This window comes from Euprymna scolopes, chromosome 26 (assembly GCF_053919585.1).
Source record: "Euprymna scolopes isolate OS-2025 chromosome 26, ASM5391958v1, whole genome shotgun sequence".
NCBI lineage: Eukaryota > Metazoa > Mollusca > Cephalopoda > Sepiida > Sepiolidae > Euprymna > Euprymna scolopes.
Window position 1 is genome coordinate 80,835,776 of NC_136507.1, and position 16,036 is coordinate 80,851,811.

At 32.9% G+C, this 16,036-nt stretch overlaps 1 protein-coding gene across 2 annotated transcripts in view; it reads right to left on the bottom strand.

Annotated features, from left to right (window-relative positions):
- The window catches only part of LOC145248219 (uncharacterized), a 501,013-nt gene that overhangs the window by 41,869 nt on the left and 443,108 nt on the right, over positions 1-16,036 (bottom strand). For both annotated transcript variants that reach the window (XM_080110085.1, XM_080110086.1), the window contains 3 exons: positions 8,881-9,048; positions 4,826-4,901; positions 3,013-3,090 (listed from right to left, as the gene is read on the bottom strand). In XM_080110085.1, coding sequence (XP_079966211.1) covers positions 3,013-3,090; positions 4,826-4,901; positions 8,881-9,048 — 322 coding nt within the window. The remainder of the gene's footprint in view (positions 1-3,012; positions 3,091-4,825; positions 4,902-8,880; positions 9,049-16,036) is intronic.

The window sequence follows — 16,036 nt, forward strand, 5'->3', positions numbered from 1 at the left end:
TGTAACAAATTTCATGTTCTTATGTCTAATAACATTGTGCAACAATTTCATGTTCCTATGTCTAATAACACTGTGTAACAAATTTCATGTTCCTATGTCTAATAACATTGTGCAACAATTTCATGTTCCTATGTCTAATAACACTGTGTAACAAATTTCATGTTCCTATGTCTAATAACATTGTGCAACAATTTCATGTTCCTATGTCTAATAACACTGTGTAACAAATTTCATGTTCCTATGTCTAATAACATTGTGCAACAATTTCATGTTCCTATGTCTAATAACACTGTGTAACAAATTTCATGTTCTTATATCTAATAACATTATGCAACAATTTCATGTTCCTATGTCTAATAACACTGTGTAACAAATTTCATGTTCTTATATCTAATAACATTGTGCAACAATTTCATGTTCCTATGTCTAATAAAACTGTTTAACAAATTTCAAGCTAAAAAAACACACACACATGCCACATAAGACCTGTTTCGGTATAAGAAAAGTATTCTGATACTAAATTTTTATTTCTCAAGATTAGGCAGTGTTTTTATGCTACCGTGAAATATATGGGGTAGGTTTCTAACAGTATTTTGTATAATTTGTTATTTTTAAGTTATTATCAAAACTTTAAATATTTAGGTGTCAGTTTCACGGCCATTTTTCTTGTTTGCACATATCGCTTGACACTATATGTTTTTCAAACCGATTGAACGTTTTTAAAGTGAGTACAAACACTAAAAACATTTTCAGATATGTACTAGAGTAACATCTTGCCTTTGCTAACAGTTATTTATTATTTGAAATAGTTATATTTCGACAATTAATCCCTATTTTAATCACATAAAGATTGTCTATAGTTTTACTCCGAGAATTAAATCATATTTTAATCACGTAAATTCATTCAAGTTGAGGGCGGACAACATCGAAATTATGCTCATATTTTTTCACGGCAAAGAAATGTTATCTTATTCTCAAAGTAGTGAAAACAAAAGAAAAAAAGAAGGGTCGGATTCAGAATTCTTCTTAACAATCAGCGTTCTATTTCTTCTCCCTTGCTGCCATCGTTGTAGTTCTCTTTTTGTCTTCTTTGCAACTGATGGCAACCTCACGTGCACAAGATAAAAATGTCACTACCCCTGAACAAATAAAAAGAACACCTTTTTATATTGCTGCCTCGAACCACAACAGCACCTAAATTTGCATCCGTCTTCTTATTTTTCGTATCAGACGGGTTTCGGGTTCAAATTGCAAGCGCTTCTCTACAGAGGACACATACCAACCATTGGCGCTTATTGCTGTGGTTCTCCACGCCGTTATTACAATATTTGAATTTTTTACCACTTTTTCATACCTCTGTGGATTGTAAAACAAACTCTAAATTTTATTTGTTTATCTTTCAGAAAATCTTTTGTAGCATCTGAAAGCAAACTTGATTGGTTGGTTGGTTGTTTTTGTTTTACGGCATATCAACCCTTTTTCAGGTTATTTAATGCCGAATCCAGTAATTTTGAAGAACAATTTTTTAATAGAGTATATTTGTTTTTTAAGTCGGTTTCTATTTAACCCATAGTTGGGACCCTAACAGGTACTACCACTCCGGGTCAGAGAGGACCTGAGAGCAATGGCAATTAAAGGGTGGCTTCGCACTCCCCAAAGCCAGCAAGTTGGGCCTCATCATCGGATATAGTTTAAGGTTATATCCAGGACCGAAAGCAAACTTGAAGAAGTATGGCATCAATATATACCCATGGGAAACTTAGGCGAAAGACTGGTAGACCTGGAGGCAAACCATCGCCCAAGGCACAACTTTTAATAAAAGAGTTGACAGAATCCATTGATGAGGTGTGTAGATACATACTAAAGAAATAAAAATCTACAGACATCTGTAACCTTCAAGGAGAAGAGAAAGAGGAGGAGGAAGAGAGAACACCACCCTCGAGCCAACTTCCCAAATGGAACTGCCTGCACTGTAAAAGACAGTTCAAGGCTAGATTCGAGCTTGTCAGACACGTCCGCACACAATAAAATCCAGAACAAGACCACCACCTTCGAGGGTTCACCAAGAGGGAGATGTGCTTATCAAATAGATTGTAGAATATTAATCTGGAGGCAGACCAAAGGCACAGCCACTTTGAGGAGAAGAGAAAGAGAAGGAGGGAGAGAGAAGAACGCCGTCAAGCCAACCCTCCAAATGGAAATTAAACTACCTACCCCACACTGTGAAAGGAAGTTCAAGGCCAGGATCGGCTTTGTCAGCCACCTCTGAACACACCTAACCCAAAACCAAGAACATGACTACTATCCTCACTGATGAAGAGTCGCCAAGAGAGAAATTTGCTTATAAAATGGCTTGTCTCAGTTAACCTAACCAACCACTCCTAAAAGTGAACACAAACATTTTTTTATTTTTTTATTTTTTCATTCAATTTTACCCAAAAAAAGGCGCAGTGCCACCTTGAAGTACCGGGGACATAAGTTGCAGGGGTATTATGAAGGGAGATGAGTAGCAAGATGTCTGTTCACATTACACTTGAACTTCTGCATGTCAGTACAGTTGGGAAAGCAGAATCCCGGAAGCAAGTTCCAAAGTTTAGCAATTCTGGGGGAAAAAAAAACTCTTGGAGTAGAAGACCTTCTTACAGCTAGGGATCTCTACTGTGAAGGGGTGGGATTTAGCTGCTTACTACTGTTTATACATATAACTATCCTGGAATGTATTTGACTCATATGGGTAGAGGATAGCGTCGAGCGTGAGATACTTTCTGGAGGGATAGAATGATCCAACTATTTTTGCAGTGATTCTTGCAAAGGATCTGATAGATATTTAAAAGCCGATGTGCAAACAGTTTGTTTAGCATAAAATGTTGCATTACACTGCCAGCCTTAAAAATTGGAACCCATCATTAAATAGTTTGACTTTCATTAACGTCGCTTATTTAACTTTTAATAAAGAAACTGACAAGACCCCTTGGTGAGGTGTGCAAATACGGAAAGAAATGAAAAACTTACAGACATCTGTAATTGAACCAGACATTTTTTCACAACTTCTTTAACCGGCATTGCATTTTGAACAAGCATCCTTATTGGCTGAAAGAAAGAAGATATTTTTAATATGAGCCAACTGTAAATTGTTTTTTGTTTTTTGTTTTTTTTACTTGGGAGTCATAACTTATCAAGGTCCAAAGGCTACTCAAGGATACGGGTTAATAAATGTAAGGTGGTAGTTTAGTAATCATTAATGGTGTAAATTGGGTAGAATTTGATTATTTATGCGGACGGTTCAACAAGAATTTGTTTACATTGGATTTGAAGGCTACTATGTTGTATTCGACCGGGAAGCAGGCCAGCGGAACAGTGTTCCACAGACGGGCAGTTCTAGGAAAGAAGCTTTGTTCATGGTTTCTTTTTTTGATAAATTATCATCATATTTTAATCAATAAACTGTGATCCATTCATACACATCTACTATCAAACCATGTATGAAGTACTGCTGTCATATTTGCACTGGTGAATCTCAGTCCCATTTGAGGGTTCTTCATAAATTGCTGAAACGTAATTCTATTGACTCCCCCCCCACACCTTTTCTTCTTCTCTGCAACCTCTTTCTCAAAGATGTGATGTTGCTAGTCTCAGTCTTTTTTCTATCAATATTATTATGACATATGCTCTTCAAAATTCTCTACTCCCTGCTTCTTTTGTTCAAGCCCGTTTCGCTCATTGATCTAGTCGTTTTCAACAATCCACTGTTTTAGAACTGTATTATATTGAGCAGAGTTACTTCCCTTAATTATAGCCCTTTACAACCAGAGGGCGTAGCCGGTTTTTTCCGGTGTTTTATTATTGTAAATAAACGGGCTGGGCGCGGCCATTTTGGAGGTGACCTTAATGCTCTATGATATAACCAGAAGAATTTGGCTTAATGTGTTTTATTCATGCTGTGTGTTCTTGAAAGAACACATTAAGAACGTCATTGTAATATAGCTTCCTATTCCAATAGCTTTTTTCCACATCGTCATGTTCCTACATGTTTTTCAGACGTGTGGGGATAACAAAACCTGATTATCCCTCTTTCCTCGGTGGTGTTGAATTTCTGATATTTTTTATTAAATATAAACTAAAAATAAAAATATATCTATAAATAAATGATAATAAACTTTAAAGAATAAAATAAAAAATAATAATAATTAACTTTTTTTTCTGATTGGCCTAAAACTTTTGGTTATTTGAAGCCGCCATAAAAAAGGAAATAAAAGAACTACCATCTGTTAGCATAGCTAGAAAGCAATCGTTCGTTTTGGAAATTAGAAGAGCATCGCCCCCCCCTCCCACACCGGGCAGCTATACTCTGGTAAGTTGGCCCGTTATATCCTACATATCTTTTTGGGTTTAATTTTTCAAGTTGGATCCAATTTTTGCAGTGCGTTAGTTTATTAACGATGAAGATGCAGAACAGTAAAGAATGGATTTCTACACAACACCGTTGTTCCAGCGCGGTTCGTGTTCTGCATAAGTGCCGAAGCGTGTTATGGTCCTTTCCTGATCCTCGTGAACTTGAAGAAAGAATCTGATCAACTTTAATCATCCTTCTAGTATAAGGGAGTACCTGAACAGATAAAAACCAAGTGCATTAAGTTTTGTAGGCCTATCTAATCCCTTGAAAGTATTCACAAAACCTACACCTCCATACCTCACACAGCACTTTTAGTCCCATTTCGTTTTAGATGCACCTCATATAATAAGGGCACGGAATAATTTGAAATCTTTTTTCTTTTTTTTTTTTTTTTTCTAAAAAAACGCAAGCAGGAAACGATTCTCCACAAACCTGTTTTTGGTCTGGACTTTGGATGATTATCGGAATTTCTTTTGGTTCTTCGCACTTTTTCTTTTCATCAATCAATCTAAAAATGGCAAAAAGACAAAAAGAAATAGTTTTAATTGAACACAAGAATTTGTATTATTTGAACTAGCAGGGAGGGGGCGCCCGGCTTTGCCGAGGCGTAAAGTATGCTTAAAGATGATATTTTAATTTGTGCAGATTACGTGAATTATACTAAATTATATATATATCAGATAAATTATAGAGTCGTGATTTCAAAAGTTAAAAAAAAGTCTTCAGATGCCATCAGCTAGAATCGAAACCAAGACTGTAGCATTCAAAGCTGGTGATGTTACCACTGTACCAACATGACGTACAGGGAAACTGATTAAAAATTTAAAAAAATGAATTAAGATGAATATACAAAATGTTTAACGATTTTTTTTTTTCAATTTTGATCCAATTTTTGACTCCTTAAAACCAATTTTAACCAACTAAAGACCCATAAAAAATGGTCCATAAAAAATCCGATCATTTGAGGCCCTAGCACCGCTCTGCGACTTTTAGTTTAGGAGGAGATAGAGTTTGAAAATATGGAGACAGGCAGATGGGCTGACAGACAGACAGACAGACATATAGCTGTTTATATATTAGATTATTCTCATCTTAAATGTTATTCTCACAACGTTTCAGCCGATGTAACATCCAAACTTCCATTCTATTCAATATTAAAAACTGATTACTTTAAAAATATCATAAAGATTTCTGAGTTTAACAAGACGCACCAAAAAAGGCTCGAGGTTACACCAGCCGCAACAGTGAGAACAACGTTCAAGATGCAAATAATTAATTTGAATTGTTTGAGAGAGTATTTTTCTTAATGTAATTTAATCCCTAAGCTAAGGTATCTTTAGTATATATTTTTTGTTATCAAAGACAGTGGTCTGTGTGTATGTGTGCTTGTATGTCCAGGTAAAAGTTAAAAACTACAAAAAAAATACCCACAAAGTGTTTGTATATTCCTGTTCAGCGTTGCCCAGGGTAAGTAATATCTAAAATTTAGTAAAATGTATTCATTTTCTGGGGGTTAATTGGGCCACGTTTCGATAGAGAGGGTCAGTTTTTCAGTATTATTGTGTACTAAGTTAGAAAGAAAATGTTGACTCATTCCGCAGGTTCATACCTGCGGAATGAGCCAACATTCCACAGAAAAGGGCTGGGCAGAGAGAAAAGAGGGTATTAGAGAGATGGAAGGGTATAATGGGGGGGGGAGAAAAACGAGAGTAAAATAGAGACGGATAGAGAGAAGTAGAGAAATGTTTTAATAGAAATATTAGATGTATTACTTCTGTCTGTGATAGTTGTAACACACTAAAGACCTTCAACTTGTAGTAGAATGGTGTCAAAAATGGATGGTCACATTCAATCCTGCCAAGACTAAGCTTGTTACGTTCAATGCTTAAACTTTCTCACCCACCAATAGCTATGACCAAAGATACATTACCTGAATATACTTCTTTCAAACTCCTCAGCTTCATGTTCACAGGGAACATGAGCTGAAACAGATACATTGATATCATTGCCAAGACCACTGCAAAGAAGGCGGACTCTCTCTACCGTGCTAGAAAGCCACTTACGTCTGAAAGTATCCTGTATCTCTACAAAGCCACCATTCGCCCAAGTATGGAGTATTGTAGTCACATTTGGGCTGGTGCATCTGCTACTAGTCTCTCGCTCCTGGACAGGGTTCAAAAGAGAGTCGCCAACCTGATAGGTCCTAAACTGCCATCAAAGCTTCAACCTCTGTCGCATTGATGAAATGTTGCATCCCTCTGTCTGTTCTACAAGTATTTTAATGGTGGATGCTCCGACAAGCTACAAGCCCTCGTACCCCTTCGACATAAATACCCCCGACAAACCTGAAAAGCAGCAAAATCCCACACCTACACAGTAGAGATCCCTAGATGTAAGAAAGCCTTGTACTCCAATAGTTTCTTCTCTAGAACTGCTAGACTTTGGAACTCCTGGGTTCCTGCTTCCCCAACTGTACTGACATGCAGAAGTTCAAGTGTAATGTAAACAGACATCTTGCTGCTCAACTCCCTACATAGTATCTCTGCAGATTATATCCCCGATAGTAGCCCCCTATATCAAAGTGGCACTGTGCTTTGTTTGGGGTGAAAATGGAAAAAAAAGAAACGACTAAGACTACTAGATGTAATTTGTATTATTCTGTGTGTTGCCTCTTTGGAAATAAAATGTTTATGTCAATCAACTGTAAGTATCCTTATTTCTTTGGCTACTTTCTGTCACACACATATTCGTCTTCAGACATAATCGTCAGCAAAACATTATTAGTTATGATATGTCAACAAAATATTATTAGTTATGATATGCCAACAAAACATTATTAGTTATGATATGTCAACAAAACATTATTAGTTATGATATGTCAACAAAACATTATTAGTTATGATATGTCAACAAAACATTATTAGTTATGATATGCCAACAAAACATTATTAGTTATGATATGCCAACAAAACATTATTAGTTATGATATGCCAACAAAACATTATTAGTTATGATATGTCAACAAAACATTATTAGTTATGATATGCCAACAAAACATTATTAGTTATGATATGTCAACAAAACATTATTAGTTATGATATGTCAACAAAATATCATTAGTTATGATATGCCAACAAAACATTATTAGTTATGATATGTCAACAAAATATTATTAGTTATGATATGTCAACAAAACATTATTAGTTATGATATGTCAACAAAACATTATTAGTTATGATATGCCAACAAAACATTATTAGTTATGATATGTCAACAAAACATTATTAGTTATGATATGTCAACAAAACATTATTAGTTATGATATGTCAACAAAACATTATTAGTTATGATATGTCAACAAAATATTATTAGTTATGATATGCCAACAAAACATTATTAGTTATGATATGTCAACAAAACATTATTAGTTATGATATGTCAACAAAACATTATTAGTTATGATATGTCAACAAAACATTATTAGTTATGATATGTCAACAAAATATTATTAGTTATGATATGCCAACAAAACATTATTAGTTATGATATGTCAACAAAACATTATTAGTTATGATATGTCAACAAAAGATTATTAGTTATGATATGCCAACAAAACATTATTAGTTATGATATGCCAACAAAACATTATTAGTTATGATATGTCAACAAAACATTATTAGTTATGATATGCCAACAAAACATTATTAGTTATGATATGCCAACAAAACATTATTAGTTATGATATGTCAACAAAACACTATTAGTTATGATATGTCAACAAAATATCATTAGTTATGATATGTCAACAAAACATTATTAGTTATGATATGCCAACAAAACATTATTAGTTATGATATGCCAACAAAACATTATTAGTTATGATATGCCAACAAAACATTATTAGTTATGATATGCCAACAAAATATTATTAGTTATGATATGTCAACAAAACATTTTTAGTTATGATATGTCAACAAAATTTTATTAGTTATGATATGTCAACAAAACATTATTATTTATGATATGCCAACAAAACATTATTAGTTATGATATGTCAACAAAACACTATTAGTTATGATATGCCAACAAAACATTATTAGTTATGATATGTCAACAAAATATTATTAGTTATGATATGCCAACAAAATATTATTAGTTATGATATGTCAACAAAATATTATTAGTTATGATATGCCAACAAAACATTATTAGTTATGATATGTCAACAAAACATTATTAGTTATGATATGCCAACAAAATATTATTAGTTATGATATGTCAACAAAATATTATTAGTTATGATATGCCAACAAAACATTATTAGTTATGATATGTCAACAAAACATTATTAGTTATGATATGTCAACAAAACACTATTAGTTATGATATGCCAACAAAACATTAGTAGTTATGATATGTCAACAAAATATTATTAGTTATGATATGCCAACAAAACAAAAAACTGAAATTTTGTTTAATAAACTTACTCTTTTAATTTTATCTTCCATTTCTCTTTCAGATCTTCTGATGCGAATGTCACAATATTGCTAAGGACGGGCCAACCAATAATAAAGGACCGGGCTTCATCGACCCAACTGGACAGCCACATCTCACAGAGGTGGACATAGTGTTTCAGCTTGAATTGATTATGTGATCTACAAAACAATAAAAAAGAATATATATATATATATATATATATATATATATATATATATATATATATATATATATATATATATTGTGTCTGGTGCCTGCTGATTAAACCACCTTCCCTCTTTCTTTATTGAATCCAATTACGTTGTAAAAAATTATAATTAAAAAATTTTTTTTTTTTTAAAAGCCTTCCAAATTTTTTTATTTTCATTAAAAGACTGGCCTTGGGGAAGAATGGGGCTTTTGCCTCAGGATGAAATCCTTTTAGATTGAAATAATAAATTTATTGTAGCAACTAATGGTTATTTTTTTTTTACCTAAATTGAATTCAATTCAATTGAATTCAATTAAATTGAAGTTTTATATTTAAATTTCAATCAGAAAAAAAAAATATATATATAGGAAAGCATCGCTGGTAAAGAAATATATGAAAGTTTATAAAGGCCGAGAGCAATATATATATATATATATATATATATATATATATATATATATATATATATATATATATATTAATGTGAGGCTTAAAAGAAATTATCTTCTTATGTTAGTGTAGTACTAACAGCCTTATAACTTTATGTACATGAAGACTGAAGGATCGGTCGAAAATTATGTACTTATAAAAAAAGTTTTTTAATTTTTTTTCATAATATTATTATTTTGTACTCCTGCACGTCACCAATTAAAAACGAATAAAGAAAAGTTATAAGCTTTTATACTTTTCGCATTCTTTTTTATTCATATATATATATATATATATATATATATATATATATATATATATATATATTAAAAAGTTTGACTCATGTCCAAGTAACCTACATCTAAAATTTCAAGTGTTTAGACCCAAAGTTGGCGGAGGAATTTGGTAGAGTCTGCAAATTTCAACTCTTTTAACTTTGACCTCTTGGCAGCCAAATTTTCGCCCAAAAACTAATTAAAAAAACTTGCTGTATGTCTGAATACCCTTTCTATAAAATTTCAAATGTTCAGACCTAAAATTGGCTGAATAGTTTGCTAGAGACCGCAAAGGTCAAATCTTTTGAACTTTAATCCCTTGGCAGCCAAATTTTCAGCCAAAAACCAATTAAAAGGCATGCTCTATGTTTGAATACACTTTATGTAAAATTTCAAATGTTTAGACCAAAAATTGGCTGAGTAATTTGGTGGAGATCGCAGAGGTCAATTTTTTAAAAAACTTGGACGCCAATTTTGACCTCTTAACATTAATTGTTTTGGCCTTAAATCAAGTTAGACTCAAAATTGGCGGAGGAGTTTTGTAGAGTTTTAAAAGATCAAATCGTTGAACTTTGACCCCTTGACAGCCAAATTTCTGGCCAAAACCCGATTAAAAAGATTTTCCCAAATCTCAATATCCCTTATGTCAAATCTCGGGTCTGTAGACTGAAAATTGACAGAGTAGTTTGGTAGGGAAATGTACACACACACACAGACAATTTCACTTTTATAGATATACTAGCAGGGGTGCCCGGCGTTGCTCGGGTGTTTGGAGGTGTATGCTGTGCAAAAAAAGCAAAAAAACAAAAAAAATGCTTAATTTTTTAAAACTTTGACCCCTATTATGACCCCTTAAAATTTATAGTTTCGGGCTCAAATCACTTTATTAAGTTAGATCCAGGTTCAAGGAACCTATATCTAAAATTTCAAGTGTCTAGACCCAAAATTGTCGGAGGAGTTTGGTAGAGTTCTTAAAGGTCAAATCGTTGAAATTTTACCCCTTAACAGCCAAATTTCTGCTGACACCCGTTACATCGATTTTCCCAAATCTCAGTACCCGGTATTTCAAATTTCGAGTCCATAGACTAAACATTGACAGAGTTATTGCGTAGGGAAATGTACACAGACAGACAGACACACAGACAGACAGACAAACAGACAGACAGACACGTTCACTTTTATAGATATATAGATAGATAGATAGTACGCTTTCTTACAAATTCTGCATTCAGTTTCAAATAATGAACAGTGAACACCAAAACGTCATACTAGAAAGCTCAGCCCTAACCCTAACCCTAACCCTAATCTTTTTGCTGCCACATAGTTAGTAACAACTTGAAACACAAAATAACAACCACACCATTGTAAATGTACTCCTTCCTCAAACACCCAGCCTTAGCTAAACCGTCCTCTTTTCAAAGGAAACAACAACAACAGCCAAGAGGAGATCACTCCAGACAGACTTTCTTTTATTTATAGACAAGGGAAGATAACGCAACAGTCTTAACTCGGATTAACATTTCTGGTATCTTCTTGTGAGAACTAGAGTTTCTAAAAAGACCAAAAAAACAAAACAAAAATAAACAAATAAAAGCAAAACAAATTTTCACGTCTTCCTTATAAATAAATTTGCCAGCTCACTAATGCTTCACAAACTTAATTGAAGCATTAATTCAAAATAATAAGCATTTCATGCATAACTTTGTTGTAAACAAGGTCTAAAATTTTTCTCATGAACTCTAATTTTAGATATAACTAGCGGGGGGGGGGGGCGCTCGGCTCGCCCACCTCGCCCAGCTCGCCCGGCTTTGCTCGGGAATAAAATACGCTTAAATATGATATTTTAATTTGTCCAGATTTCATATATAATATTATTAAAGAGTCGTGATTTCAAAAGTGAAAAAAAAAAAAAAAAGTATTTAGGTGCCATCAGCTAGAATCGAAACCAAAACTGTAGCATTCAAAGCTGTTGACGTTACCACTGTACCAATGTGACACGGTTATTAACTGATTAAAAATTAAAAATAAACTAAGATGAACGTACAAACTGCTTAACGATTTTTTCAATTTTGACCCGTTTTTGACCCCTTAAAAACAATTTTAACCAGCTACAAACGTATGAAAGAACGGTCGGTAAAAAAATCCAATCATTTGTCAGGGGAGATAAAGTTTGAAACTATTGAGACAGACAGACAGACCCACGGACAGACAGACATATAGCCGTTTATATATTAGATGTGGGTATGCCACAGGGGTCAACCCTTGGACCTTTATTATTCCTGATATTGATAAATGACCTCCCTGATAAAATTGTCTCTGAGATGGGTATATTTTCTGATGACATTATCTTCTACAACAGACACAAAGGGAAAACGAATCCCTAGATGATAGAAAAGCCTTCCACTCAAATAGCTTCTTCCTTCGAACTACTGGACTTTAGAATTCCTTCCCGGGTCTCAGCTTCCCTGACTGTACTGACACGCAGAAGTTCAAGTCTAATACGAACAATCATCTCGCTGTTCAACTCCCTACATAGTTTCCCTGCAAATCTAGTCCTAAATAGTGGCTCTATACGACTTAGTGGCACGGTGCCTTGTTTGCGATGTTTAAGCATCATTGAGTCTGATCAGTACAAAATGGGTGACAATCTGGAAATACCAGACACTGTATATTGGAGGAAGTTGTCACCTTCCTACAAAATAAGCAAAAACATAATGTCGTCATCTCCCTTAATCAGGAAATAAATGTGACTGCAGACTGTTTGCGAATTTGATATTCCTTAAACACTTCCTCCTTCAGAGGCAACCTGTCCAACTCGCCTTGGGCGAATATCGCTGGATACATATAAAAAATACAAAAAAAAAAAAAAGGCTTCCTTAAGTCTTGACAGACTATGGATACCTACTGTAAGGGTGTGTGCACGTGAAATTTTTGTGGCAAGAGTTGCCAACCACACCACTCCTGAGTCGACATTGTTGAATACCAATGGCAAGTGGAGGTTTAGGACGACTCGGAACAAATGCACATAAGCAGAAAGCACATACAGCGCCTAGATTTCCCAAATGGTCACCCATCTGGTACTAGCCAGGATCAACATTGCTTAACTTCGATGATCTTACGAGAACCGGTGTGTCAACATGATTATGCCCAACATGCATGCTGGATATATATATATATATATATATATATGTATATATTTTATATATATATTTTATATATATATATATATTATATATATATATATTTTATATATATATATATTATATATATATATATTTTATATATATATATTTTATATATATATATATATTTTATATATATATATATATATTTTATATATATATATATATATATATTTTATATATATATATATTATATATATATTATATATTATATATATATTATATATATATATATATTATATATATATATTATATATTTATATATATATACATATACATTTTATTTATATATATATATGTATGTATATATATCTATATATGTATATATATATATATATACATACATATATACATATATATATGTATAACTACTTCATTTATTCACATAAATTTAATATACGAAAGTATAGATTTATGCGTAAACTTTAAGTATTTACTTCAAAAGTGCTCAATACGTAGGTAGAGCTAGTTAGTAATTTATAAAATATATATGGCGATTAAGCTACACTGAATATTCTGCATTTCATCCAACTATAGGATTCGTCAGGCTTATGCGCATAAGCCTGACGAATCCTATAGTTGGATGAAACGCAGAATATTCAGTGTAGCTTAATCGCCATATATATTTTATAAATTACTATATATGTATATATATATATATATATATATATATATATATATATATATATGCACTTTAACAAACAATCATAACCTAGCAATAAAAGTAAAAATTTCTCAATTTTATGCGAGTCAATTTCTGAATTGATGATGTTTGCCTCAGATTCTCAGAGACCAGTGGAGCGATAAGCCCAGCCATGCAGAACTTCCTCAACAGCTTTGGCCTATTAATAACGTCTTACACCCAGAGCCATCGTGAATTAATTGGCTTTATGAGCACTTCTCCGTCGTCACTATTCATGAAAATGCCTTGAGCCTGCTTTCGGCCTGTGAAGTCATAAAAACATACAACGAAACTTCCTGATATTTGCATATTGGTTTTAGAAAAGGATATTTCATTAATCAATTACTAGCGGGACCTGTGGAAATTCCACAGCGGCATCTTTCATATGTAGTATATTGCTGCTGGGCATTCTGTGGGCGTTCAGCATGAATGAAGACACCATCATATAATTCTAGCCCTTTTTTTAAAACTGTAAAAAATATTTATCTAAGCAAGTCTATATATTATACAGTAGCGTGTAGAACAATAAAAACAAAAGTAAGTTATTTATTTTTCCATATTTAATAATGTAAGCATGAGCGTTAAAAAAAACAATGGCTATGTTCTTGTCTACTTTTTACCTTCATTTGGTTTATGAATAGTAGATCATATTCCCCTTTTCTCTTTTTCGTATCCTTTCTATTCCTCGGCATAATCATATTGACACGGCATCATATACAGCATAATCATATCGACACACAGATTCTCATCAGATCACCAAAGTTGAGCAACATTGAGCCTGGCTAGTACCAGATGGGTGACCATTTGGGAATTCTATGTGCTGTATGTGCTCTCTGCTTATCTCTGCATTATTTTCAGTCATCCTGAACAGTTGGTATCCATAGTATGTCAAGATTGAAGGAAGCTGCCATGTATATATATTGGAACCCTATGCCAGTAAGTAAGATTAAGTTAACTAGTACGAATTTTGGCGAGGGTTATATAAGTTCATGTCAGGATAACCTGGCAGCAAATGTGTTGGATAATCCAGAATCCCCAGCGAGTGATGTCAAAAAAAAGTCGGTAACAAGTCTGGATGCAATGCTCAGGAAATGACGTCAAAGGGAGGTCAAATTCTAGGATTTAAAATTCCTGGTCAGTGAATAACCACATTTTTTAAACAATATAGGTTGGAGTGTTGACGTCATCTGGGCCAATAAAAAGAGATAGAGAGAGAGAGAGAGACGGAGAGAAATCGAGAGAGACACATGGGGGGAGTATGCTAAGCAAAATATTCTTCTCTGCATACTAACAACCCCGTCATGCACTCCATTGGGTTTGTCAAACTGTCATTTGAAAACAGAAAAATTATATTTACAAATAAATGGAATATTTTTATAACCAGCTGTGTGTGTTTTTATTATCGCCAATGAGTGTATAAATCAAGAAATAACAAAGATTGATTTCTTATGAATTAAATAGACTTAAAAACACATTTGAAGACCAGCCACCAACAAAATATAACAAAAGGAAACAGACCCAGCTCCAGCTAGTGTGATCGAAATAAAGAGTTTAGGCTTAATTCCCAAGACATAACTCGCTAAGAATACAGGTGTTGAATGATATTAAATACAGATTACATACAGATTACAGGGTAAAGAACAAAGTTTCTAAACAGTTGAACTCGAGAAGCGAGGGTGGCGACATGTTTTTGGAAAATGTAAAGAAAATCTAAGTAGATATTGCCTGAAGACTCTGCTTCTGTATCGACCATTATAAGAGTAGCAAGAAAATTAAGTAAGAAATAATTTATGTAGTTTCTTCCACCAAGGAGAAAATTTCCAAATAAAACTTTTGAAAACCCATTAAGTCTCCATGCATGAGTAGATTCGTTTTGAGTTAAACAGAAGTTCAACAATCACAAGAGGACTGCAGCCCACACATGGAAACGCAACGATAAAAAATATGAAGTCTAGCAACCGTGCATGTATGTAAAAAAGACAACTGTTTGTTTTTTTTGATCGCTCACACAAATGCACAACTATGTGTTTGCTCAGTTAATGTTTAATGTTTGATGATGAAAATGTTTTGCTATGGGAAGCCAACAAATAAAAAAAATTCTCGACTGAGTTGTAACTTTAACCAAAAAAAATTTTAATGATTTTTTTTTTTTTGTAATATTAAATTATTTTTTTGCAATACTAAATATTACAAAATAAAAAAGAATAATATTTTTTTAATTAATGTTATAAACTTTGTTAAATTTAAAAAATTAAAAAAAAAATATTAATGATATTTTTTTTTGTAATAATAAATTATTATTTTGCAATACTAAATATTACGAAATAAAAAAGAATAATATTTTTTTAATTAATGTTATAAACTTTGTTAAATTTAAAAAATAAAAAT